General features: G+C 43.4%; 2 protein-coding genes across 5 annotated transcripts; one reads left to right on the top strand and one right to left on the bottom strand.

The window, feature by feature from the left end:
- Positions 1-1,376: 1,376 nt before the first annotated feature.
- snx20 (sorting nexin 20) lies at positions 1,377-27,613 on the bottom strand. 4 transcript variants are annotated; one of them, XM_070443210.1, is made up of 5 exons: positions 27,282-27,613; positions 26,968-27,131; positions 25,920-26,408; positions 2,967-3,017; positions 1,377-2,514 (listed from the first exon to the last, which is right to left on the bottom strand). In XM_070443210.1, the coding sequence occupies exons 1-4, from the start codon at positions 27,400-27,402 to the stop codon at positions 2,973-2,975; spliced, it is 819 nt and encodes a 272-aa protein (XP_070299311.1). In that variant the 5' UTR covers positions 27,403-27,613; the 3' UTR covers positions 1,377-2,514; positions 2,967-2,972. The 4 variants fall into 4 exon arrangements, with proteins under 4 accessions (XP_070299311.1, XP_070299310.1, XP_070299312.1 ...); XM_070443209.1 differs by having other exon boundaries at positions 1,377-3,017; XM_070443211.1 differs by lacking the exon at positions 2,967-3,017.
- LOC111962697 (terminal nucleotidyltransferase 4B-like) lies at positions 4,466-23,326 on the top strand. Its single transcript, XM_023985981.3, has 12 exons — positions 4,466-5,556; positions 9,120-9,243; positions 9,406-9,452; positions 9,569-9,698; positions 9,831-9,938; positions 16,103-16,231; positions 16,488-16,701; positions 17,055-17,181; positions 18,808-18,911; positions 19,015-19,166; positions 20,115-20,255; positions 20,388-23,326. Exons 1-12 carry the CDS (start codon positions 5,228-5,230, stop codon positions 20,574-20,576), a joined length of 1,794 nt encoding a protein of 597 aa, XP_023841749.1. The 5' UTR covers positions 4,466-5,227; the 3' UTR covers positions 20,577-23,326.

Here is a 27,613-nt window from a genome sequence, read left to right as displayed (position 1 = left end):
CCAACCGTGAAGCATGGAGGAGGAGGTGTGATGGGTGCTTTTCTGGTGACACTGTCAGGGATGTATTTAGAATTCAAGGCACAGTTAACCAGCATGACTACCACAGCATTCTGCAGCGATACGCCATCCCATCTGGTTTGTGCTTAGTGGGACTATCATTTGTTTTTCAACAGGACAATGACCCAAAACACACCTCCAGGCTGTGTAAGGGCTATTTGACCAAGAAGGAGAGTGATGGAGTGCTGCATCAGATGACTTGGTCTCCGCAATCACCCGATCTCTACCCAATTGAGATGGTTAGGGATGAGTTGGACCGCAGAGTGAAGGAAAAGCAGCCAACAAGTGCTCAGCATATGTGGGAACTCCTTCAATATTGTTGGAAAAGCATTCCAGGTGAAGCTGGTTGAGAGAATGCCAAAAGTGTGCAAAGCTGTCATCAAGGCAAATGTTGGCTACATTGAAGAAACATATTTTGATTTGTTTAACACTTTTTTGGTTACTACATGATTCCATATGTGTTATTTCATAGTGTTGATGTCTTCCCTATTATTCTACAATGTAGAAAATAGTAAAAATAATGAAAAGCCCTTGAATGAGTAGGTGTGTCCAAAGTTTTGACTGCTACTGTATAATTTTTGGGGGGGTCGTTTTTTAGTAGTTCAGTTTTTGGGGGGAATCCTGTTTCCATCCCGCCAAGTAGGTGGCAGGATGCACATACAATTGTGTAATTGCCATTATAAATTGGGTGGTTCGAGCCCTGAATGCTGATTGGCTGACAGCCGTTGTATATCAGACCGTATACCACGGATATGACAAAACATTTATTTTTACTGCTCTAATTACGTCGATGAGCAGTTTATAATAGCAATAAGGCACCTCCTGGGTTTGTGGTGTATGGCCAATATACCACGACTAATGGCTGTATCCAGGCACTCTGCGTTGCGTCGTGCYTAAAGAACAGCTCTTAGCTGTGGTATATTAGTCATATACCACACCCCTTCGTGCCTTATTGCTTAAATATACCATAGAAGAAGAGGAGGAGCACCGAGAAAACCCATGCCAATAGGACCTACACCCAGACCACAGCATCACCAGCCACACCCCAACCAGCTAAGATCACCCCAAGCAAACCCTGGCCACACTCTATATAGGCCCCCCCATATTAGACCTATGCACCTTCTGCCCACCTCATGCCCCCCGCCCCTGCGGCAAGGGCCTCAACATGACAGTAGGAGATATGCCCAGGCCGTGAGCAGAGCAACAGGCACCAAGCCCCATCCAGCGACCTAAGAGGTATGTATCAGATGCTCAACATGCTCTGCTCACACCTACTGTGATGGTCCGAGCCTAAACCACACAAAAACAACACTAGACACTTTGGAACACAAAGCTTTTACTATCTCATCCTGAAATATACAAGGTCTGAGGTCATCTGCCTTTGGTCTAAAGAGCAGGAACCCAGACTTCATCAAAGAAATTGGAAAAACAGACATTGTCATCCTACAAGAAACATGGTATAAAGGAGACGGACCCACTGGTTTCCCTCTAGGTTACAGAGAGCTGGTAGTCCCATCCACCAAACTACCAGGTTTGAAACAAGGAAGAGACTCAGGGAGTATTCTAATTTGATATAGAGCAGACCTAACCCACTCTATTCAATTAGTCAAAACAGGAACATTTTACATCTGGCTAGAAATTAATAAGGAAATTACCTCAACAGAGAAAAATGTCCTCATATATGCTACCTATATCCCCCCAATAGAATCCCCATACTTTAACAATGACAGCTTCACCATCCTACAATTTCCAGGCCCAGGGACATGTACTAGTCTGTGGCGACCTAAATGCCAGAACTGGACAAGAACCTGACACTTTCAGCACACAGGGTGACAAACACCTATCTGGAGTTGACAACATTCCCTGCTCCATAACCCCCCCTAGACACAACTACGACAACATCAAATCAAATGTATTTATAAAGCCCTTCTTACATCAGCTGATATCTCAAAGTGCTGTACAGCAACCCAGCCTAAAACCCCAAACAACAAGCAATGCAGGTGTAGAAACACGGTGGTTAGGAAAAACACCCTAGAAAGGCCAGAACCTAGGAAGAAACCTAGAGAGGAACCAGGCTATGAGGGGTGGCCAGTCCTCTRATGTCTGTGCCGGGTGGAGATTATAACAGAACATGGCCAAAATGTTCATAGATGACCAGCAGGGTCAAATAATAATAATCACAGTGGTTGTCGAGGGTGCAACAGGTCAGCACCTCAGGAGTAAATGTCAGCTGGCTTTTCATAGCCGATCATTAAGAGTATCTCTACTGCTCCTGCTGTCTCTAGAGAGTTGAAAACAGCAGGTCTGGGACAGGTAGCACGTCCGGGAAACAAGTCAGGGTTCCATAGCCGCAGGCAGAACAGCTGAAACTGGAGCAGCAGCACGGCCAGGTGGACTGGGGACAGCAAGGAGTCATCAGGCCAGGTAGTCCTGAGGCATGGTCCTTGGGCTCAGGTCCTCCGAGAGAAAGAAAGAAAGAGAGAATTAGTCTAAAGCTTTTTTGAAATCAACAAAGCATGAAAATACATTGCCTTTGTTTTGGTTTGGGAAAAACATACGACATTATAAAATCCATGTACACAAACAAGTGTGTGGTTAAAATAGGCAAAAAAACACACACATTTCTTTACACAGGGCCGGTGAGACAGGGATGCAGCTTAAACCCCACCCTCTTCAACATATATATCAACAAATCTGAAGTCAAATGTCTACTGTTTGCTGATGATCTGGTGCTTCTGTCCCCAACCAAGGAGGGCCTACAGCAGCACCTAGACCTTCTGCACAGATTCTGTAAATCTCAGTAAGACAAAAATAGTGGTGTTCCAAAAAAGGTCCAGTTCACAGGACCACGAATACAAATTCCATCTACACAGTGTTGCCCTAGAGCACACAAAAAAAAACATACATACCTCGGCCTAAACATCAGCACCACAGGTAACTTCCACAAAGCTGTGAACGATCTGAGAGACAAGGCAAGAGGGGTCTTCAACGCCATCAAAATGAACATAAAATTTGATATACCAATTAGGATCTGGCTAAAAATACTTGAATCAGTTAAAGAACCCATTGCCGTTTATGGTTGTGAGGTCTGGGTTCCGCTCACTAACCAAGAATTCACAAAATGGGACAAACACCAAATTGAGACTCTGCCTGCAGAATTCTGCTAAAATATCCTGTATACAACGTAAAAAACACCAAATCAGGCATGCAGAGCAGAATTAGGCCGATACCCGCTAATTATCAAAATCCAGAAAAGAGCCGTTAAATTCTACAACCACCTAAAAGGAAACAATTCCCAAACCTTCCATAACAAAGCCATCACCTACAGAGAAATAAACCTAGAGAAGAGCTCCCGAAGCAAGCTGGTCCTGGGGCTCTGTTCAGAAACACAAATAGACCCCACAGYGCCCCAGGACAGCCACACAATTAGACCCATCCAAATCATGAGAAAACAAAAAGATAATTACTTGACACACTGGAAAGATTTGACCAAAAAACAGAGGAAACTAGAATGCTATTTGGCCCTAAACAGAGAGTACACCGTGGCAGAATACTTGACCACTGTGACTGACCCAAAATTAAGGAAATCTTTGACTATATACAGACTCAGTGAGCAAGGCCTTGCTATTGAGAAAGGCCGCCTAAGGGAGACCTGGCTCTCAAGAGAAGACAGGGTATGTGCACACTACCCACAAAATGAGGTGGAAACTGTGCTGCACATCCTAACCTCATGCCAAATGTACGACCATATTAGAGACACATATTTCCCTCAGATTACACAGACCCACAAAAAAATCGAAAAAGAATCWAATTTTGATAAACTCCCATATCTATTGGGTGAAATACCACAGTGTGCAATCACAGCAGCAAGATTTTTGACCTGTTGCCACAAGAAAAGGGCAACCAGTGAAGAACAAACACCATTGTAAATACAACCTATATTTATGTTTATTTATTTTCCCTTTCGTACTTTAACTATTTGCACATCCTTACAACACTGTATATATACACATAATGACATTTTATGTCTTTATTATTTTGGAACTTTTGTAAGTGTAATGTTTACTGTACATATTTTATTGTTTATTTCACTTTTGTTTATCTATTTCACTTGCTTTGGCAATGAAAACATACGTTTCCCATGCCAATAAAGCCCTTAAATTGAAATTGAATTGAAAGGCCCAACTTGGCGGAAAGTCTGCCACCCTCCAGCAGGTAGTTGTTTTTCGTTGATCCGCAATGATTTTTTGTATGGAGGCCATGAATGGGAGTTTCGAATTTGGTCAATAAAAAATGTATGTCTTATTGGCTACGTGAGGATTATTTAATCGAATTTATTTTCGTAATGCTTAAAGTTGTTAGTGGACTGATATAGGTTGGACACGTGACATCCTGGCAACTTTGAGAAAAAACAATATCGGAGTTGTCTCGAGATGGCTATGGATATTCATGGCATGATGCTAGTAGCATAGCGTCTCTCTCCATTGAATACAGGCGGTTTCAAAAAAGGATAGGAATAATGACATATCCACCAATCCTACAAATAGGCGGGAGCTAGACATCCCGTCGTTCCTCTTTGTGGAAATCTACTCCCATTGTTAGGGCGAAGAGACATGTATCTTGTCAGTATATCCATCATATTTGGTTTGAGCAATACTTTCAGTTCCGCCATTGATGGAGTGTCTGAAGAAAACTAGTTTGTCACGTTTTGTTCTTAAGAAATACTCGACGTCTGTATTTCCACAGTTTAATTTGGTGTCGTGTTAAAACAGACTGTTGTTACATCTACATTATTGGATTTGCAAATACTGTACGCAGAACTTGTCAATTCTCCTCTGTCGTTAGCAGCTCCGTGTAGCTACCTCTATCGTGACAGTGCCAGTCACGCAAARTTAGCGAGCGTGCCGTGCACGGGTGCGTGGATCCAATATTCTCCTGGTTCCCAACCCAATAGCTCAGCACTGCCAGCAGCGCGTGGTTGAAGATTTGGATAACGACTCATGGTCTGCGCAATTTGAGTTTGAATAATCATAAGAACCACTGCTCTGCTACCTCGAATACGCCCACCACCAAGACTAGTCCTGGTACAACTGTATCGGTGAACGGGGGCACGGGAAACGTGATTCAGGACGGAGTACCCGACGGTGGCACGAGCAGCAGTGAGGCGAGAATGCAAGGGACGATTAATCCGAAAGGCGATAATAAAATAGAACAGCTATCCGATTTATTGGAAGAAAATATCAACCAGCATCCTACGGGGAAGGGCAGTAGTGGTGCCGGGATTGTGGGTGGCACTGCATTCGGTAGCTGGAGAGGAAGAGAGAGAGAATACGAATTTGGGAACAGACGGAGGGGAGACAACCGAGCGAGCACTTTCGGTTTTAACCGCAGTTTATTGAGTATTAGCTGCAACTCTACGGTGCACGAAACTGGATGCCGTAGAGTTGGTTACACGGACACGCCTTGGAAAACCAGGAACTACGCTGCAGGGATTTTGGGGTAAGGAAGGATGCCTGGGGCAGCATAACTGCTCTAACTTGTCATGTTTGAACTGTCTGGCTGACGATTTATTACAGAGCACAGGGAGGGACTTTTGTGTGTTGGCAAGGATTTGTACCTGATAAATTGATCAACATGAGATGATTTCTCATACAGAAGGATCCTCCTACATTGTCTTTTTTTCCTAGCCTGAGTGACCTCTCAAACCACAGGTGATCCATCATATTGACCAGATACCCTAGTGGCCGCTCTAACGATGAAAATAAATGTCTTTAAAAAATGTAAGGCAGTTCCGAGGAGGAAATATCAGATGGGACCATTCTAGCCAATGTGGCTATATCGTAAAAATGTATGTGAGCACAAATTTGCTTTTTGGTCTTAATTTAAGGTTAGCATTGTGGTTAGGTTTTAAAGAATATAAATGGTATACATAGGCAGGGTTTATTCGTTTTTGGCTGTGGTAACTAGTGACGACCCTTCCTCTCTGCTCAAACTAAATCAGTCAATCAATAACATTTATTCATGAAGCCAATAACATTTATTCATGAAGCATTTATTTAGCAGACGTCACAACGTGCTCATACAGAATACCAGGCTAAAACCCCGAAGAGCAAGCAATGCAGATGTACTAGCACAGTGGCTAGGAAAAACTCCCAAGAAAGGCAGAAACCTAGAGAGGAACCAGGCTCTGAGGGGTGGCCAGTCCTCTWCTGGCTGTGCCGGTGGAGATTGTGTAAATGGCCATTAAGGCTGGATCGTTCATCATAGATGACCAGCAGGGTCAAATAATAATAAGTGGTTATAGAGGGTGCAACAGGTCAGCACCTCAGGAGTAAATGTCAGTTGGCTTTTCATAGCAGAGCATTCAGAGGTTGAGACAGCAGGTCTGGGATAAGGTAGCAGGTCCAGTGAACAGGTCAGGGTTAGCCAAAGGCAGAACAGCAGAAACTGGATCAGCAGCACGACTAGGTGGACTGGGACAGCAAGGAGTTGCAAAGCCAGGTGGTCCTTAGGTATGGTCCTAGTGCTCAGGTCCTGAGAGAGATGCTATTGCAGCATAAAGTGCCTTTGGAAAGTATTTAGACCCCTTGACTCTTCCCACATTTTTGTTACGTTACAGCCTTATTCTAAAATGTATTAAATAAAAAATCCTCATCAATCTACACACAATACCCATTGATGACAAAGTGAAAACAGGTTGTTAGATTTTTTGGGGGCAAATTGCAAGACCCTTTGCTATGAGACTCGAAATTGAGCTCAGGTGCATCCTGTTTTGATTGATCATCCTTCAGATTTTTCTACAACTTGGAGTCCACCTGTGGTAAATTCAATTGATTGGACATGATTGCAAAGGCACACACCTGTTTATATAAGGTGCCACAGTTGACCGTGCATTTCAGAGGGGAAAAAACAAGTCATGAGGTTGAAGGAATTGTCCGTAGAGCTCCAAGACAGGATTGTGTCGAGGCACAGATCTGGGGAAAGGCACCAAAAAAAGTATGCTGCATTGAAGAGCTTCAAGAACACAGTGGCCTCCATCATTCTTAAATGCAAGAAGTTTGGAACCACCAAGACTCTTCTTGGAACTGGCCAAACTGAGAAACCGGGGGAGAAGGGCCCTGACCAAGAACCTGATGGTCACTCTGACATAGCTAGATTTCCTCTGTGGAGATGGGAGAACCTTCCAGAAGGACAACCATCTCTGCAGCACTCCCCCAATCAGACCTTTATGGTATTGGCCAGACGGATGCCACTCCTCTGTAAAAGGTGCATGACAGCCCACTTGGAGTTTGGCAAAAGGCACCTAAAGACTCTCAGACCTTGATGAGAGAAACTCCCCAAATACAGGTGTGCCAAGCGTGTAGCGTCATACCCAAGAAGACTCATGGCTGTAATTGCTGCCAAAGGTGCTTCAACAAATTACTGAGTAAAGGGTCTGAATACTTATGTAAATGTGAGATTTCTAGTTTTAATTTAAAAAAAATAATAAAATAAAAAAACAAACCTTTTTGGTTTGTCATTATTGGCTATTGTGTGTAGATTGAGGGGGGGGGGGGGGAACAATTTTAATACATTTTAGAATAAGGCTGTAACCTAACAATGGAAAAAGTCAAGGGGTCTGAATACTTTCCGAAGGCACTGTAGATACTGGGGACTGAGAAACTGGGGACTGAAATTACTGAGATAAGTAATTTGGGAGACAGTGGCAGGATATAACCCCACCCAAGTCTGGACAGGAAGATAATGTAATTGACTCAACCCACTCAAGTTGAGTATAGTGAAAAAAGCCTGGCTAGACGTTATACACCACTCCTAGGAGAGCATGGGAGAGCACTAGCAAGCCAGTGTCTTAGCCCCCGTAATAGGGTCAGAGTTAGAGAATCCCAGTGAAGAGAGGGGAGCCGGCCAGGTAAAGACGGCAAACTAAATTCTTCCACTGCTCTTTCTTTCGAGAAGAAACTAAAGTCTGTGGGTGTGGCATAGTGTTTGGCTGGAGCAAAGAGTGTGGGTAGCCAGGCAATGTATTTTCTAGCTCATCATTGATAAAGATGACTTTCCCTGAACTTCATATTTCTATTCAGCAGCAGTTAGTTAGAATATGAGCAGTCTTATCAAAAGGCTAGTGCATAGACACATTTGGGCTCATGTGAGTTGAAAGAGTAGGGGTCCACGGCGTTATCCTCTCATTAGTTTTCTTCTTCAGAACCTGACCAGGTAGATCTGAACTGGCGCCACACAAGGCTAGACCAGCTCTGCTACATTCCAATGCCTCATCTGGTCCACACACCCCTTCTTACTTGACATACTGAGAAGATGATGGTACCTGTGTTAGTCAGTGTAAGGCGTGTATTCCTACATTTTCAATGTAAGATTTTATAATAGTTTGGCCTCCATGAATTACAGATATTTCATAGCTATACTATATAGTTTCAGAATCAGAAATGGGGCCTATACCCAAAACTATCACAATGGCCGAGGGCCTATATTATGAGTTTTCAGTTAAAGCCACCACTGCACTGAGACCTGTACATGCAGAAACATTCATTTGAACCGTTTCTCCTCCTCTACTGTATTTAAAGCCTAGTGTGATGCAGCAGATAGCCTTGTCCRGTGCGCCATTGAGGGTTATTCTAAAGCACTTTATTACCCTCTGAATGACATATTGAAAAGCAGCTGGCTGGGCTGGCACATGTCATGTCCTCCTGGGAATACACACTGCTGCTCTTTAGTATATTTGCATACTTACCCACTAGTGTATTTATAGTAACTCCCTGCTCAGTAATCACAGGCTATATAGTACACTGGCAGACTGAAGGCCACTTCTGGTCTACACACTGTAGTGCTATGTGATTAGTTTGCTATAACAGAAAATATTAAATGTAATAGGTATTTAGACTACTTGTTTGTCAATAAGCTCGAGACTTGATATACAGACATTTAATTAATCCATGTTTCGAGTGTCAAATCTACCAGGGAACCCCTGACTGCATTACTATTGAAGTATTTCAAACGTGTTCTAGAACACAACATTCTAACCACGGTGTGCGTCTCTGATTCTGCAGGCTCCATGAGGAAATCCAGGACTTCTATACCTACATGTCTCCGCGGCCGGAGGAGGAGAAGATGAGGAGGGAGGTGGTGGAGAGGATAGAGAGGGTCATTAAGGACCTTTGGCCCACTGCTGACGTAAGTCAATCACCTTCACTGTAGTCAGAGATGTAAAGCCATTGACTTCCTTGTCTAGTTATTTATTGAATTTTAAATGGTGTAGTAATTTTATAGCTTATCGTTGCTGTCATGGAGTTTTATATGCAATCTCATTACTCATGGTGTGAACTTGCTTTGCAGGTTCAAGTATTTGGAAGTTTCAGCACGGGTCTCTATCTACCCACCAGGTAACCTGTCGTTGAATTTCAAGTCCTTTCCTTACTGAAAAAGTATTCATAACCTTTATTATCACCAACTTACGCCAAGGAGGAATATAATGTGATTATTTGTGTTGATGTTGCAGTGACATTGACCTGGTGGTGTTTGTGAAGTTCAGGGAAGGAGACACCCTCCCTCTGTGGAGGTTAGAAGAGGCGCTGAGGAAACACAAAGTGGTGGAGGAGAATTCTGTCAAAGTGCTGGACAAGGCCACGGTATGGGTAGTGTGTGTTTGTCTGTGGAGGGAAGCCTTGTTAAGGCTGTGTGTGTGTGTTGTGAACATAATTCTGGACAGGGAATTATCGGTGTCTGTATGCCCGTCAAATCTGATCTTGTCTGGTCTTTAGGTGCCAATCATCAAACTGATAGACTCTCMCACGGAGGTCAAAGTTGACATCAGTTTCAACATGAAGAATGCTGTCAAAGCTGCTGCCCTCATCAAAGATTATAAAAAGGTACAATGCTCCGTGTGTGTGTGTGTGTGTCAAATCGACATGTATTTGTCACATGCTTTGTAAAGCAAAGGTTTAGACTATTAGTGAAATACTTACTTACTGGCCTTTCCCAACAATGCAGAGACAGAAAATTGAGAAATAATAGAAAAGTAATAACATATAATAATAACTTGGTTATATACAGTGGCTTGTGAAAGTAATCATCCCCCTTGGCATTTTTCCTATTTTGTTGCATTATAACCTGGAATTAAAATAGATTTTTGGGGGGGTTTGTATCATTTGATTTACACAACATGCCTACCACTTTGAAGATGCAATTTTTATTTATTTAAAGAAATAAGACCCCAAAAAAACAAATTGAGCGTGCATAACTATTCACCCCTCCAAAGTCGATACTTTGTAGAGCCACCTTTTGCAGCAATTACAACTGTAACACGGAACTCAAACCGGCTGCGCGCGTGCGCCATCGTGCATACATTTATTTTGTCTCCCTACACCATACGCGATCACGACACGCAGGTTAAAATATCAAAACAAACTCTGAACCAATTACATTGATTTGGGGACAGGTCGAAAAGCATTAAACATGTATGGCAATTTAGCTAGTTAGCTTGCACTTGCTAGCTAATTTGTCCTATTTAGCTAGCTTGCTGTTGCTAGCTAATTTGTCCTGGGATATAAACATTGAGTTGTTATTTTACCTGAAATGCACAAGGTCCTCTACTCTGACAATTAATCCACACATAAAATGGTCAACCGAATCGTTTCTAGTCATCTCTCCTCCTTCCATGCTTTTTCATCTTTGAACTTATATGGTGATTGGCATCTAAACTTTCATAGTATTACTACACCGACCGGCAACACAGTTCGTCTTTCAATCACCCACGTGGGTATAACCAATGAGGAGATGGCACGTGGGTACCTGCTTCTATAAACCAATGAGAAGATGGGAGAGGCAGGACTTGCAGAGCGATCTGCGTCAGAAATAGAAAGGAGTTCTATTTTAGCCCTTGGCAAAGCAGACGCTCGTGACCAGTGTGGGTGCAATAATTGATTAACATAGATTTCAAAAAAAAAATTGCAACGCTCGCGCACGGTGTGCCTATTAGTCTCTTGGGGTATGTCTCTATAAGCTTGGTACATCTAGCCACTGGGATTTTTGCCCATTCTTCAAGGCAAAACAGCTCCAGCTCCTTCAAGTTGGATGGGTTCCGCTGGTGTACAGAAATCTTTAAGTCATACCACAGATTCTCAATTGGATTGAGGTTTGGGGTTTGACTAGGCAATTCCAAGACATTGTGTTTCCCCTTAAACCACTCGAGTGTTGCTTTTAGCAGTATGCTTAGGGTCATTGTCCTGCTGGAAGGTGAACCTCCATCCCAGTCTCAAATCTCTGGAAGACTGAAACAGGTTTCCCTCAAGAATTTCCCTGTATTTAGCGCCATCCATCATTCCTTTAATTCTGACCAGTTTCCCAGTCCCTGCCGATGGGGAAAAACATCCACACAGCATGATGTTGCTACCACCATGCTTGGTGTTCTCGGGGTGATGAGAGGTGTTGGGTTTGTGCCAGACCAGGCGTTTTCCTTGATGGCCAAAAAGCAACATTTTAGTCTCATCTGACCAGAGTACCTTCTTCCAMATGTTTGGGGAGTCTCCCACGTGCCTTTTGGCAAACACCAAACATGTTTGCTTATTTTTTTCTTTAAGCAATGGCATTTTTCTGGCCACTCTTCCGTAAAGCCCAGCTCTGTGGAGTGTACGGCTTAAAGTGGTCCTATGGTCCAGATACTCCATCTCCGCTGTGGAGCTTTGCACCTCCTTCAGGGTCATCTTTATTCTCTTTGTTGCCTCTCTGATTAATGCCCTCCATGCCTGGTCTGTGAGTTTTGGTGGGTGGCCCTCTCTTGTCAGGTTTGTTGTGGTGCCATATTCTTTCCATTTTTTAATAATGGATTTAATGGTGCTCCCTGGGATGTTCAAAGTTTCTGATATTTTTTTATAACCCATCCCTGATCTGTACTTCTCCACAACTTTGTCCCTGACCTGTTTGGAGAGCTCCTTGGTCTTCATGGTGCCACTTGCTTGGTGGTAGCCCTTGCTTAGTGGTGTTGCAGACTCTAGGGCCTTTCAGAACAGGTGTGCGTGTGTGTGTGTGTGTATATATATATATATATATATATATATATATATATACTGAGATCATGTGACAGATCATGTGACACTTAGATTGCACACAGGTGGACTTTATTTAACTAATTATGTGACTTCTGAAGGTAATTGGTTGCACCAGATCTTATTTAGGGGCTTCATAGCAAAGGGGGTGAATACATATGCACGCACCACTTTTTAAATTTTTTGAAACAAGTAATTTTTTTCACTTCACCAATTTGGATTATTTTGTGTATGTCCATTACATGAAATCCAAATGAAAATCCATTTAAGTTACTGGTTGTAATGCAACAAAATAGGAAAAATGCAAAAGGGGATTAATACTTTTGCAAGGCACTGTACAAAGGGTACCAGCACTGAGTTGTGCAGGGGTACGAGGTAATTGAGGTAGATATGTACATATAACTAGGAATAAAGTGACTAGGCAACAGGATAGATAAACAGTAGCAGCAGCATGTGAGTCAAAAAAGTTAGTGCAATAACGGTCAATGTCGATAGTTAACCAGGCTACCCGGACTTACTACACTGAACAAAAATATAAATGCGACATGTAAAGTGTTGGTTCCATGTTTCATGAGCTGAAATAAAAGATCCCAGAAATGTTCCATACACACAAAAAGCTTATCTCTAAACAAATTTGTTTACATCCCTGTTAGTGAGCGTTTCTCTTTTGCCAAGATAATCCATCCGCTTGACAGGTGTGGCATGTCAAGAAGCTGATTAAACAGCGTGATCATTACACAGATCCACCTTGTGCCGGGGACAGTAAAAGGCCACTGTAAAATGTGCACTTTTGTCACACAGCACAATGCCACAGATGTCTAAATGTTTMAGGGAGCGTGCAATTGGCTTGCTGACTGCAGGAATGTCCATCAGAGAATGTCATGTCAATTTATCTACCATAAGCCGCCTCCAATGTCATTTTAGAGAATTTGGCAGTATATCCAACCGGCCTCCCAACCGCAGACCACGTGTATGGCGTCGTGTGGGCGAGCGGTTTGCTGATGGCAAAGTTGTGAATAGTGTCCCATGGTGAGGTTATGGTATGGGTAGGCATAAGCTACGGACAACGAACACAATTTAATTTTGTCGATGGCAATTTGAATGCACAGAAATACCTTGACGAGATCCTGAGGCCCAATTTTTTTTAAAGGTATCTGTGACCAACGGATGCATATCTCTCTATTCCCAGTCATGTGAAATCCATAGGTTAGGGCCTAATTTATTTATTTAAATTGACTGATTTCCTCATATGAACTGTAACTCAGTAAAATCTTTGAACTTGTTGCATTTTATATTTTTGTTCAGTATATTTGGCAGTCTTCTGACTTGGGGGTAGAATCTGTTCAGGGTCCTGTTGGTTCCTGATTTGGTGCATCGGTATCGCTTGCCGTGCGGTAGGAAAAGGAACAGTCTATGACTTTGGTAGCTGGAGTCCTTGACAATGACGTACTGGGCCGTACCAGGGTTTCCGTTAGAAAAAGGTGGTGCCGGATATTTAGATTATTAGATTTACCGGATCCATATGCATTAGATGGGTAACCTGATTAGGGTGTCCGCCCACGGTGCTCAGAATGATAGAAATCACATTTAGATTATGGTAATTCATATTAATAGAACATGCAAGTTGAGGATGCAACGATGTGCGGTCCGGTCCTTCTTACCGAGTTCAAAGTGCACATCAGAATATGTTAGAATAACTGTCCACATTTACTTTTCCTCAGCCAACAAGACGAGTAACGAACAGCAAAATAGCTAGCCTATGTCAATCTACTATAGTAGAAAAGTTTAGGCTACATTTTCAATTGGTCAGCTTGTCAAGAAAGAAATAGCCTATTCCAAACATACTCTGAGATAGTTGTGGGACGATAGATCCTAAATTCATACAACCAGTAGGCCATGGCTACATCATTTTTTGTTAAAAAGCAATGAGTGATGCAAGAGATCAGAACGTTTAGCTTAAAATGTTGATAAACATTTGTTTCTTCACATTTATGAGTACAGCAATGCGCACAAGGCAGTAGGCTACATGCGAATGTTCACTCCATAATGCACTTAGGGGGGAAAAACTGTTGTCAAAAGGGCACTGCACAGGCCTCCCGAGTGGCGCAGCGGTCTAAGGCACTGCATTGCAGTGCTAGAGGCATCACTACAGACCCGGATTTCGATCCCGGGCTGTGTTGCGGCAGGCCGTGACTGGGAAACCCATGAGGCGGCACACAATTGGCCCAACTTCGTCCGGGTTAGGGGAGGGTTTGGCCGACTAGGGAAAATCGAAATTCCAGTCGGTCATCCAACTCGGAATTCCAACTCGAGAACTCGGTCCCCTTTCTAGAGCTCCGACTTTACAAGCTGAATATCACTTACGTCATTATTTGACCTCATATTTCTCTGAGTTCCCAGTTGTCTTGAAAGCACCACAAGATGTTGCTGCAGCGGCTCTTGCGCAGTCTGACAGATTCTCCACTCAAAGGCTCTGTATCTGTATATCTGCGCCAATTTAATTCTGCAAAATTATGCAAATTAACCTATAGACCAATAAGCATGACCAGCTAAATGTATTTCCATCAATGAATAGGCTAAAAAGCATTATTTCGCAATAGGATTTTTTTCTTCTTCCAATTTGCCGGTGCCAGTTGTATTCATCAGCTTTTAAATGTTTTATCGTACAAAAGCCTCAACGGAAACCCCGGGCCTTACGCACTACCCTCTGTAACACCTTGCGGTCGGATGCCAAGCAGTTGCCATACCAAGCGGTATTGCAGCTAGTCACAATGCTATCAATGGTGCAGCTGTAGAACCTTTTGAGGATCTGATGGCTCATGCAAAAAATATTTTCAGCCTCCTGAGGGGGATGAGGCATTGTCGTGCCCTCTTCAGGACTGGTGTTGGTGTGTGTGGACCATGATAGATCCTTAGTGATGTAGACACCGAAGCTCTCGACCCGCTCCTCTAATGGGGGCGTGCTCAGCACTCCGTTTCCTGTAGTCRACGATCTGCTCCTTTTCTCTTGCTGATGTTGAGAGGTTCTGACCACCTCCCTAAAGGCTGTCTRATCGTCGTCGGTGATCAGTCCTACTACTGTTGTGTCGTCAGCAATATTAATGATGGTGTGGAGTCGTGCGTACCCACTCATTCATGGGTGAACAAGGAGTACACGAGGGGACTTTGCATGCACCCTTGATGGGCCCCGGTGTTGAGGGTCAGAGTGGCGGATGTTTTGTTACCTACTCTCACCACCTGGGGGAGGCCTGTCAYGAAGTCCAGGATCCAGTTGCAGAGGGAGGTGTTCAGTACCAGGGTCCTTAGCTTAGTGATGACCTTGGAGGGCACTATGGTGTTGAATGATGAGCTGTAGTCAATGAACAGCATTTTCACATAGATGTTAGTTTTGTCAAGGTGGGAGAGGGCAGTGTGGAGTGCAATAGAGATTATGTCATCTGGGGGATCTGTTGGGGCGGTATGCGAATTGGAGTGGGTCCAGGGTGTCTGATGATGGTGTTGATATGAGCCATGACCAGCCTTCCAAGGCATTTCATGGCTGCAGATGTGAGTGTTGCGTGCCGATTAGTCATTTAGACAGGTTAGCTTGGCATTCTTGGGCACAGGGACTATGCCAGTCTGCTTGAAACATGTAGGTATTACAGACAGGGACAGGGAGAGGTTGATCATGTCCGTGAAGACACTTGCCAGCTGGTCAGTACGTGTCCTGGTAATCCATCTGGCTCCGCGGCTTTTACTATTAACCTGTTTAAAGGTCTTACATCTGCTACGTAGAGCGTGATCAGAAAGTCGTCCGGAACAGCTGGTGCTCTCATGCATGGTTCAGTGTTACATGCCTCGAAATGAGCATGGAAGGCATTTAGCTTATCTGGTAGTATGTGTGTGTTTCTTTCTAAGGATTGAGTGTCATCTGAGCGTCAATTTAGGCACAATCCTCATAGTGTGAACTACTGTTCTCTAAAGTTTTCTCTCCATCTGTTTCTCCTCAGAAATATCCTGTGCTTCCGTACCTGGTGCTAGTCCTGAAGCAGTTCTTATTACAAAGAGACATGAATGAAGTGTTTACAGGAGGCATCAGTTCCTACAGCCTCTTCCTCGTCGCTGTCAGCTTCTTACAGGTGGGTCGGTGCCCGTCATCCTTGTATTATTATCATTATACTCTCAATCCGGTATTCTAATTAAATTATTATATGATGCATTTGTCCGGCCTTTCCTCAACCGTTGAGAGTGAGGAAATATACATTTTGTACCATTGAAGAAACTTTATTGATCCCCGAGGGCAAATTGTATTTGTCACCAGCAGCATAGTGTTCTTACTACTACGTGTTCTTAAGATGGAAGCAAGTAATAGACAATAGAGTGTGTATGTTTCAGCTCCATAGCAGGGAGAACGCATGCAGTCCCAACGCCAACACTGGTGTCCTACTCATAGAGTTCTTTGAGCTGTACGGCCGCCATTTTAACTACCTGAAGACGGGGATCCGGATCAAGGACGGAGGCTGCTACCTCTCCAAAGACGAMGTCCAGAAGAGCATGCTGGATGGATACAGACCTTCCCTGCTCTACATTGAAGACCCACTGCAGCCAGGTGAGCCCGGGTTCATACCTTTGTAGTTTGTCTAAGACTCCTTACTGCATACACTGGTTACAGTATGGTAGCTAGCTACCTATATAATGCATCTCTGACCTTCGCCTCTCCCGAGTCCGTACGCGATGAGACAAGACTGTAACTACCAATTAGATGCCACGAAATTGAGGAGAAAACGGGGTTAATAAAATTAATTCAATGTAGTGGCTTGTGCTTCTGACTTCTGCCATAAATAAAACATCAGATGCAGTTGTTTTATTGAGATGACGTTTGAGAACTCCTACAATAAACACCTGCCAAGTCTAAGCTTGTACCTGACCATGAGAGTTTGGTGTCCGTCCTGTGTTGTCCAGGTAATGATGTGGGCCGTAGCTCATACGGGGCCATGCAGGTGAAGCAGGTGTTTGACTATGCCTTCATGGTGCTGAGCCACGCTGTGTCGCCCATCGCTAAGTACCACTTCAACAACCACGGCGAGAGGTACTGGGCAGGGCTGGGACACATGGGGAGGGTTACAGTCACATAATTGTGAGTGATGGGTTCGCTGGAGCTGACTGCCAGGAATGGAACTTTGAACAATACAGCGCATTCGGGAAAGTATTCAGAAACCTTGACTTTTTCCACATTTTGTTACGTTACAGCCTTATTCTAAAATGTATTTTATAAAATGTTTTCCCCTCATCAATCTACACGTGTGTATGTATGTAATAATATATATATATATATATAACAAAAACGTATTCAGACCCTTTGCTATGAGACTCTAAATTGAGCTCAGGTGCATCCTGTTTCCATTGCTCATCCTTGAGATGTTTCTACAACTTGATTGGAGTCCACCTGTGGTAAATTCAATTGATTGGACATGATTTGAAAAGGAACACACCTGTTTTAWATAAGGTCCCACAGTTGACAGTGCATMTCAGAGCAAAAACCAAGCCATGACGTCGAAGGAATTGTCCGTAGAGCTCTGAGACAGGATTGTGTTGAGGCAGAGATCTGGGGAAGGGTACCAAAACATTTCTGCAGCATTGAAGGTCCCCAATAACACAGTGGTCTCCATCATTCTTAAATGGAAGAAGTTTGGAACCACCAAGACTCTTCCTAGAGCTGGCTGGAGGTGACCAATAACCCGATGGTCACTCTGAAAGAGATCCAGAGTTCCTCCGTGGAGATGGGAGAACTTTCCAGAAGGACAACCATCTGCAGCACTCCACCAATCAGGCCTTTATGGTAGAGTGGCCAGACGGAAGCCACTCCTCAGTAAAAAGGCACAAGCACAAGCCACTACATTGCAGTAAAAGGCACCTAAAGACTCAGACCATGAGAAACAAGATTCTCTGGTCTGAAACCAAGACTGAACTCTTTGGCCTGAATGCCAAGTGTCATGTCTGGAGGAAACCTGGCACCATCCCTACAGTGAAGCATGGTGGTGACAGCATCATGCTGTGGGGATGTTTTTCAGCGGCAGGGACTGAGAGACTAGTCAGGATCGAGGGAAAGATGAAGGAAGTTTCACCTTCCAACAGCACAATGACCCTAGGCACACAGGCAAGACAACGTGGGAATGGCTTCGGGACAAGTCTCTGAATGGCTGGGCCACTCAAGGACAGAGGCCTGACTTGAACCCGATTGGACATCTCTGGAGAGACCTGAAAATAGCTGTGCAGCGACGCTCCCCATCCAACCTGACAGAGCTTGAGAGGATCTGCAGAGAAAAATGGGAGAAACTCCCCAAATACAGGTGTGCCAAGCTTGTAACATCATACCCAAGAAGACTCAAGGCTGTAATCAATGCCAAAGGTGCTGCAACAAAGTACTGAATACTTAGGTGAATGTCATATTTCAGTTTTTTATTTATAATACATTTGCAAAAGAAATTCTAAACCTGATMTTGCTTTGTCATTATGGGGTATTGTGTGTAGATTGAGGGGGGGAAAAATAATTGAATCCATTTTAGAGTAAGGCTGTAAGGTAACAAAATGTGGAAAAAGTTGAGGGGTCTGAATACTTTCCTGAATGCACTGTATATTTTCAACAATATTAAGTGTAAAAAAATATTGTGTCCACTGTTCCAACGTGTAATATAAATGATTGTGTGTCTTGCAGTATACTGGGCAGAATCATCCGGGTGACTCAGGAAGTTGCTGAATACAGAGACTGGATCACCATGAAGTGGGCTGCCCTATCACTGAACTCCCTGGCCTTAAAAGGTAAGGAGAGGAGACATGTTAGAGCCCAATTTATAGCACTATATAAAAACAGTATAAAATTGTCGAACCCCACATTTTTTACCATTCCCCTTTGATGTCACAGGTAATGTCACGTTGCTGGTGGAGGTTCAGGAGATGGAGGAATGCATCAACAATCTCTCTGAGGAAGGGGCAGAGTCCCCCAGCTCCTCCTCTCCTCCCCCCTCTTTGTCATTCTCCTCGCCACATTCTTCTTCAGCTAGCTCCAGTGACGCTGTGAGTGCCTTGTCAAACAGAGCGTGTTCTCTCCACACACTTTGCTCCTCAGAAAGTATTCAGACCCCTTGACTTTTTCCACATTTTGTTACGTTACTGACTGCCTTATTCTAAAATTGATAAAATAAAACATTTTCCTCATCAATCTACACACAATAATGACAAAGCGAAAACAGGTTTTAGAAAATGTTGCAATGTATTAAAAAAAAGAAAGAAAAAAAAGGAAATATCTTATTTACATAAGTTWAAAAAAAARMATGTAATACATTTTAGAACAAGGCTGCAACGTAACAAAATGTGGTAAAAGTCAAGGGGTCCGAATACTTTACGAATGCACTGTATGTATCAAGTGATACTCTGGCGTGTAGATCTGAGACGCTTGATAACTACAGCCCCAGTGTTGGCCTTTCATTCGCACCTGTGATTTAAAGCTCTAAAATATTTAATCTATCAGAAAGGTCCCTTAGACCACTGCGCCACTCAGAAGGCCCCTAAGGCTGTGCCACTAGAGATTCTGGGTTCGAGTCCAGGCTCTGTGGGAGACCCATGGGACGGCATACAATTGGCCCGTCCGGGTTAGGGGAGGGTTTGGGCAGCAGGGATATCCTTGTCCCATCGCGCACTAGCGACTCCTGTCGCCAGGTGCACGGTGTTTCCTCCGACACATTGGTGCYGCTGGCTTCCGGATTAAGTYGGCATTGTCAAAAGCAGTGTGGCTTGGTTGTGTTTCGGAGGACGCACGGCTCTCGACCTTCGCCTCTCCCGAGTCCGTACGCGATGAGACAAGACTGTAACTACCAATTGGATACCACGAAATTGGGGAGAAAACGGCGTTAATAAAAAGAAAGGTCCCTTAGGTAATCTACCCTGTCATGCGTTAAAACATTGAGATGCCTGTCGTTAAATAATATTTTGTCCTCGCTTGATTGGTTGCTATGATCCCTCCAGGATTCGGACGGAATCCGCTGTAAACCGGTGACTACGACGCGGGGTAGGCGAGGCTCATCTGCACCCAGTGCTGGATTGACCAATCACAGGGATACAAGTTTCTCTTCCAGCAGCTGCGTAAGCCAGTCGAACAAGAGCACGGTAGGTGACTATAACAGACAAGTTTTAGTGTTAAATTACCACACATCAAATTATGATGTCACACTAAATGTTGTTCCAAGGAAAATTGGGACAATAAAGTTAATCTTATCCTATATGTTTTCCTGGCAACAGGTGGACAAAGCGAGTTTGACGTCTTGTCAGAACAGCCATGCCAACAAACAGCCAAGCACAGGAACAGGACAGTCATCAGGCAGCAACAGCAGGAGCCACCGAGACAGAAAGCAGAGCTGTCCTGGCAGGAGGAGGAAACCCCAGCCAAAGCACCAATGTAAACCTGCAGTGCAGGACCTCTGTAGATAGGGGGCGCTATGTCACGGAACTCAACTCCACTCTCTGCCGCTGAAACGGAAGGATCGAGGCAATCTTACCAGGGCTTTTGGTAGTGATATTTTTTAAGCCAAGTTGGAAGGAGATTTCTCCTATTTCTGTCAGTTGAAAGGGCAGATTGACGCCATCCACGTCTTGAGGGCATAGTCTTTCTGTAATATGAATATGGAGGAAGGTTGTCAAGCCTGAACTTTAGCATTGGCAGTACACCCTGGTGCATTGGACTAGCAGTTAGTTGGGTCTCTATTACTTACTGGCAATTCAACTTTACAGCAGAAATTACAAGGAAAAATTTATGGTTAAACTGGATATTATTACTATATTGGGTAAAATGTTTGCACTAACAAAACGAGTCATTGAACATTTAAGCTTTTCAGCAACTCATCTCATTCGTTTGTGATTTTCAAAAGGCAAAATGGTGGGGAAAGGAAGAAAAACATTGCAATGATTAGGGATTGTATATATATTTTTTTTATCAAGCTGAATGAATATTGTTTTGCCATCTCTTGTGGACTGTGCCAAGTGTGGGTTCTAAGTGGCAACTCCAACCATCAGCAGAATACATCCTTGAGTTGCTACAGCCCAAATGGACCTGTTTCCTTGCATAATGGGGATGATTTTTGTAATGATCTGTAAAATGGCTATTTCACAATACTGTTTAATCGCGTAATGGCGAACAGTTTCATGTTCCTACTGGTAGAATTAGACAATATCTGTAGTTTGCAAACTTCCTAATATGAAAATATCAGTACTCAACTATTTTGCCTATTACAAAGTGATTTGTATTTGTTTCTGTATTTATTTTTGTAGTATATTTATATGAATCTATAATGTGAAGGGGGTATGCATGGAACGCTTAGCAATAGCCCGTATGCCTGTTTAAGAGATGGTTGTGATGCACATTTTGTACTGAATATCTCAGACACAGGCTGTGTCCTAATAGTCATACAATTTCCTTAACTTATCTGGGCTGGGAGGTGTCCAACACTTTGCTTTCTCTTCCTGTCTAGGCCTTAGCCCTTTAGCGTTCACAGATCTAAAAGGATCGGACTAGATGTAAGCAATATGGTGATGGGACCTCCTAGCTTTTAAAGAGGCTGAGTGCAGCTTCTACCAAGTTGCTTTCATCCATACAATCCTTTCAAATCCACAAAAAGAATATGGACCTAATTTTGATATTACAAATATATTGTCATAATGTTAATTGAGAACATAATACACATTTTGCTCATAACTGTATTTATTTAAATGTTTCTGATTGTTTAGACAGCACTTTTTATGTTGTCCAAATGCCACCATATAAGGGTAGGGTTGGGCCGCTGCTTGTCCTGGAGTTAGCAAGTCTCTTTGACATCCCTCTCCACGATTAGTACGTTCCCAAAATTTCTTCTCACAAAACATTTTGTATGCAGTTCAGTTGTATACAGACATTTGTTCCAACCTTCAAGATACTTTTGTATATAAAGTATATGTGGACACTCCTTCAAATTAGTGGATTCGGCTATTTCAGCCACATCTGTTGCTGACAGGTGTATAAAATTAAGCACAGAGCCATACAATCGCCATAGACAAACATTGGCAGTTGAATGGCCTTACTGAAGAGCTCAGTGACTTTCATCATGGAACCGGCATAGGATGCCACCTTTACAACAGGTCAGTTCATCACATTTCTGCCCTGTGAGAGCTGACCTGGTCAACTGTAAGTGCTTTTATTGTGAAGTGGAAATGTCTAGGAGCAACAACTGCTCAGCCGCGAAGTGGTAGGCCACYRAAGCTCACAGAACAGGACAGCCAAGTGCTATAGCACGTAGAAATCGTCTGTCCTCGGTTGCAACACTCACTACCAAGTTCCAAACTGCCTCTGGAAGCAACGTCAGCGCAAAAACTGCTCGTAGGGAGCTCCGTGAAATGGGTTTCCATGGCCGAGGAGCCGCACACAAGCCTAAGATCACTATGCACAATGCCAAGCGTCGGCTGGAGTGTTGTAAAGCTTGCCGCCAATGGACTCTGGAGCAATTGAAACACGTTCTCTGGAGTGATGAATCCTGCTTCACCAACTGGCAGTGTGATGGACAAATCTGGGTTTGGCGGATGCCAGGGGAACGCTCCCAGCCCCAATGCATAGTGCCAACTGTAAAGTTTGGTGGAAGATGGCTAATGGTCTGGGGTTGTTTTTCATGGATTGGGCTAGTCCCCTTAGTTCCAGTGAAGGGAAATCTTAATGCTACAGCATACAATGACATTCTAGATGATTCTGTGCTTCCAACTTTTGTGGCAATGGTTTTGGGAAGGCCCTTTCTGTTTCAGCATGACAATGCCCTCGTGCACAAAGCGAGGTCCATACAGAAATGGTTTGACTGGCCTGCACAGAGCCCTGACCTCAAACCCATCAAACACCCTTGGGATGAATTGGAACGCTGTCTGCGAGCCAGGCCTAATCGCCCAACATCAGTGTACGACCTCCCTAATGCTCGTGGCAGAATGGAAGCAAGTCCCTGCAGCAATGTTCCAACATCTAGTGGAAAGCCTTCCCAGAAGAGAGAAAGCTATTTATTATAGCAGTAAAGGGGGACCAACACCATATTAATGCCCATGATTTTGGAAAGAGATGTTTGACGAGCAGGTGTCCACATACTTTGTCATGTAGTGTAGCTTGTTATTTTACAAGTGATAATATGGACCAATGAGAGGATGTTGTGAAATAAATTAGATTTCCCATTGTCTGTAGCTGTTATTGTGTAAAGTACTACCGCTCTGAACCATTGAGTTCTTCAAACTTCTTTATTCTATGCGATTAGAATAGAACAAATGATGACTAAACAATGTTTTGTTCACTGAAAATGTGTTTGATGTGCTCCCTGCTCATTCATTTCAACACTGAATTTGTTGTTTTCGATCAGCCAAGCCACTAACATGCATCTTAATTTAATAACAAAATACTTAATTTGATAAAAATATTTATTCAGTATGTTGATGCCATTGCCTAATGTCTATGCCAATTCAAAACCAGTCAACATTTCAAGCAAAACAAAAAATGTCACTTTCCAACCAATTTGAAATGAAATAGGAAAACATGTTTATTTTATTGCTCTGAACCTTTTTGTTTCGTTGAATGTCAATTTGTTTTGTTTTTCTCCTCATTCTCAACAGGAAATGTACAATCCCTTCATTGAATTGTATTTTCATATTATTCACATTGATATTTTTCATTTTAGCTAATTCTATTTTGGTGGAATGTAGATGAATGAATATAAATATATATGAATGTGTGTGTCTGTGTACACACACACACACACACACACACACACACACAGTACCAGTCAAAAGATAAGACACCTACTCATTCAAGGGTTTTTCTTTATTTTTACTATTTTCTACATTGTAGAATAATAGTAAAGACATCAAAACTATGAAATAAAACATGGAATCATATACTAACCAAAAAAGTGTTAAACAAATCAAAATATATTTTATATTTGAGATTCTTCAAAGTAGCCACCCTTTGCCTTGACAGCTTTGCACACTCTTGGCATTCTTTCAACCATCTTCATGAGGTAGGCACCAAGAATGCATTTCAATTAACAGGTTCATTTGTGGGATTTCTTCCTTTGTTAATGCTTTTGAGGTTGGAATCGTATACAGAAGATAGCCCTATTTGGTAAAAGACCAATCCATATTATGGCAAGAACAGCTCAAATAAGCGAAGAGAAATGACAGTCCATCATTACTTTAAGACATGAAGGTCAGTCAAGAACTTCAAAAGTTTCTTCAAGTGCAGTTGCAAAAACCATGAAGCGCTATGATGAACTTGGCTCTCATGAGGACCGCCACAGGAATGGAAGACCCAGAGTTACCTCTGCTGCAGAGGATGAGTTGGTTAGAGTTAACTGCACCTCAGATTGCAGCCCAAATAAATGCTTCACAGAGTTCAAGTAACAGACACATCTCAACAACAACTGTTCAGAGGAGACTGTGTGAATTAGGCCTTCATGGTCGAAGAAACACGAGCAATGGACATTAAACCGGTGGAAATCTCTCCTTTGGTCTGATGAGTCCAAATTTGCGATTTTTGGTTCCAACGGCCGAGTCTTTGTAAGACGTAGAGTAAGTGAACGGATGATCTCCGCATGGTTGGCTCCCACCGTGAAGTATGGAGGAGGAGGTGTTATGGTGTGGGGGTGCTTTGCTGGTGACACTGTCGGTGATTTATTTAGAATTCAAGGCACACTTAACCAGCATGGCTAACACAGCATTCTGCAGCGATATGCCATCCCATCGGGTTTGCACTTAGTGAGACTATCATTTGATTTTCAACAGGACAATGACCCAACACACCTCCAGGCCAACACACCTCCAGGCCAAGAAGGACAGTGATCAGATGACCTGGCCTCCACAATCCCCCAGCCTCAACCCAATTGAGATGGTTTGGGATGAGTTGGACCGCAGACTGAAGAAAAAGCAGCCAACAAGTGCTCAGCATATGTAGGAACTAATTCAAGACTGTTGGAAAGGCATTCCTCATGAAGCTGGTTGAGAGAATGCCAGCAGTGTTCAAAACTGTCATCAAGGCAAAGGGTGGCTACTTTGAAGAATCTTAAATATAAAATATATTTTGATTTGTTTAACACTTTTCTGGGGTACTATATGATTCCATATGTGTTATTTCATATTTGTGATGTCTATACTATTACTCTACAATGTAGAAAATAGTAAAAATAAAGAAAAACCCTTGAATGAGTAGGTGTGTCTAAAAATTTGATTGATACTTATATATATGTTAAGACCCTGAGGGTGTAAGTGGGTAAATGTAAGTTGTATCTTTCATTATTAAAATACAGTTTTGAAAGAAAACAGTTGGGTGGGGTGAGGGGGCATGTCTGCATTTACATGTTCAAAAGAGTGCTCCATCATAAATGTTATTGAAAAGACCCTTGAATTGGAATTTCTACTTCCTGAATTGATTGAATTTAAATGGAATTGGCTCAACCCTGGTAAAGAAGGCTAGGTCTAGAATTCCTGAATAAAGTCTATACTTTAAAGGACATGTTCTCCCCAGTGGAAGTGTTTGCACAACCCCCATTGATGTCATTGGATAATTTAAAGTTGTGCATGCTTATCTCAACTGAATCAGGCCTAGGTAAACTCCTGCACCACCAACTCCTTAAGGGAGCGAAAAGACACCAGTCCCCTCTCTGCATCCCTAACTTGAACCAACTCCTCCTGCAGCTGAGCCACAGGTCGCCCTAACTGGTATCCCAGATCCACCATCATCTCCAGCAGTGGCCCTCTGTAGCGCTTCAGCCCATAGCGCCTTACCGTGGGCAGCGCCCTCTGGCCCATGGTGAACGCCGACTCCGGATCTTCCAGGTCTCTCTGGCACACTGTGAGGGCACACAACGTGGGCACCAGCAGAACAGGACTCTGCCATCCTCCCATCTTCTCCTGAAGCTCCAGGACAGTCTCTAGTAGAGCGACCGCTGGCCCAAACTGCCCCGCTCGGAGCAGGCCGTGCGCTCGTCTTTGCTCGGGCTCAGTGAAGAAATCCAGGAAGTGGCGGGAATGTCGGACGCAGCGGACTGCATAGAGCTGGGCCAGGTAGTCCCGCAGAGCCAGGCGGCGTTCCCAGATGGTCTCGGGGTTAAAATTTCCAGTTAGGAGTTTCCGGGGAAGTATGACCTCCTCGAGCTCCTCGCTGAAGTCTTCAAGGAGCTGCTGGTGGAGGTGGACGAAGTCACTATAGCGACGCTCGACAGACACGCGCTTGGAGTCGTAGCTGCCTGACCGGATCAACACGATCTGGTACACCTGGAGAACACAGGAACATTGGGACAAACTTCTAACTTAGAAAACCTCATATCTTGCAACTTTATTATTAAAACTCACTCGACTATCTTCCAATAAAAGACAATAAAATATGGAATTGTCTTTCCTGCAACACTCACTAACTACGGTGAAGAATTCACAAAGTATGTTTTTCAGTGCCCTAAACTATATGCCAGGGATCATCAACTAGACTCAGCGCTGCTTTTTTCTTGAGCGGATAGTCAAGGGGCGGAACATACAGTAATTATAAATCATTTGTACTCTGCAAATTGACACAAGCCGAAACAGATTATTGTGTTTGACAAAAACATAATTTCCAACCTTGATTACATTGGTACACAATCTCATATGCCTCTATTTCTGAGTTGAACATTTTGAGGTGAATTCCTAGTAATTTTACAGCCTTTTATGTCCAACAACTAGATACAATTTTAGAAATTGGGCATAGAAAACTTTGGGAGGGGGTCAAATAAATTGAATTTGGACTGCAGACCGCCAGTTGACAATCTTTGCTGTATGCTGTACGTAAAATAGAGCTCACAACGTATTTGGACAGGTGCTGCGCTATGGTGCGTGCAGAAGGAATCTCAAACAACAGCTTGACCGGCTTCAGTCTGTGCTTCACCGCGCCCCAGTGCTGCTGCAGCTCTTTGGTGGTCATACAGGATGAACTGGGGCCTGGACACAGGTCATACACACACGCACCTACGTACAGAGTAGACAGACAGGCAGACAGACACATGAAAATGTCATATTACTGCTTACACAAGCAGAGTCAAACACATGCTTTGTTTAGCTACTTATTTAAAGTACCATTTGAAGGAAAATTACTGAAAACAACCAGGTGCTTCTTACCCTGTTGATGCAAATCCTCAAGGTCCAGGCTCTCAGCTGTTGCTTCAGGGTATGGACCATTGGACTGTTGGATCCCTGTATTGATCCCTGTGTTCTCTTGTGGCAATGCCCTCTCCGCCATCCGGGCTTGTCAACATACAGTAGTAGTTCTGGGGAAGATGATTGAAATACTCAGTCCGAAATCAGCTGCTAGCTCTGCACAAACAAGCGCATACAAACACACACTCGGTATAACTAAGGTTGTTGACATGCCCTGTTGAAAAAAGAAATGGAAAAATACAGAAAGAGGGAGTGTGTGAATATATAGTAGTACACGCAAGACTGAAGCAAGA

The sequence above is a fragment of the Salvelinus sp. IW2-2015 genome, linkage group LG4q.1:29 (genome assembly GCF_002910315.2).
Source record: "Salvelinus sp. IW2-2015 linkage group LG4q.1:29, ASM291031v2, whole genome shotgun sequence".
Classification (NCBI taxonomy): Eukaryota; Metazoa; Chordata; class Actinopteri; order Salmoniformes; family Salmonidae; genus Salvelinus; species Salvelinus sp. IW2-2015.
This window is presented reverse-complemented; position numbering and strand designations above follow the sequence as displayed.

What these genes read in the sequence shown, in the direction of transcription:
- snx20 (XM_023985982.2), bottom strand. Translation starts at nt 27,402, where the DNA reads ATGGCGGAGAGGGCATTGCCACAAGAGAACACAGGGATCAATACAGGG. An exon ending in TGAGGATTTGCATCAACAGG is followed by an intron (nt 27,132 to 27,281) that starts GTAAGAAGCACC and finishes CTCTGTACGTAG; the next exon opens with GTGCGTGTGTGTATGACCTG. An exon ending in AGCACCTGTCCAAATACGTT is followed by an intron (nt 26,409 to 26,967) that starts GTGAGCTCTATT and finishes TGTGTTCTCCAG; the next exon opens with GTGTACCAGATCGTGTTGAT.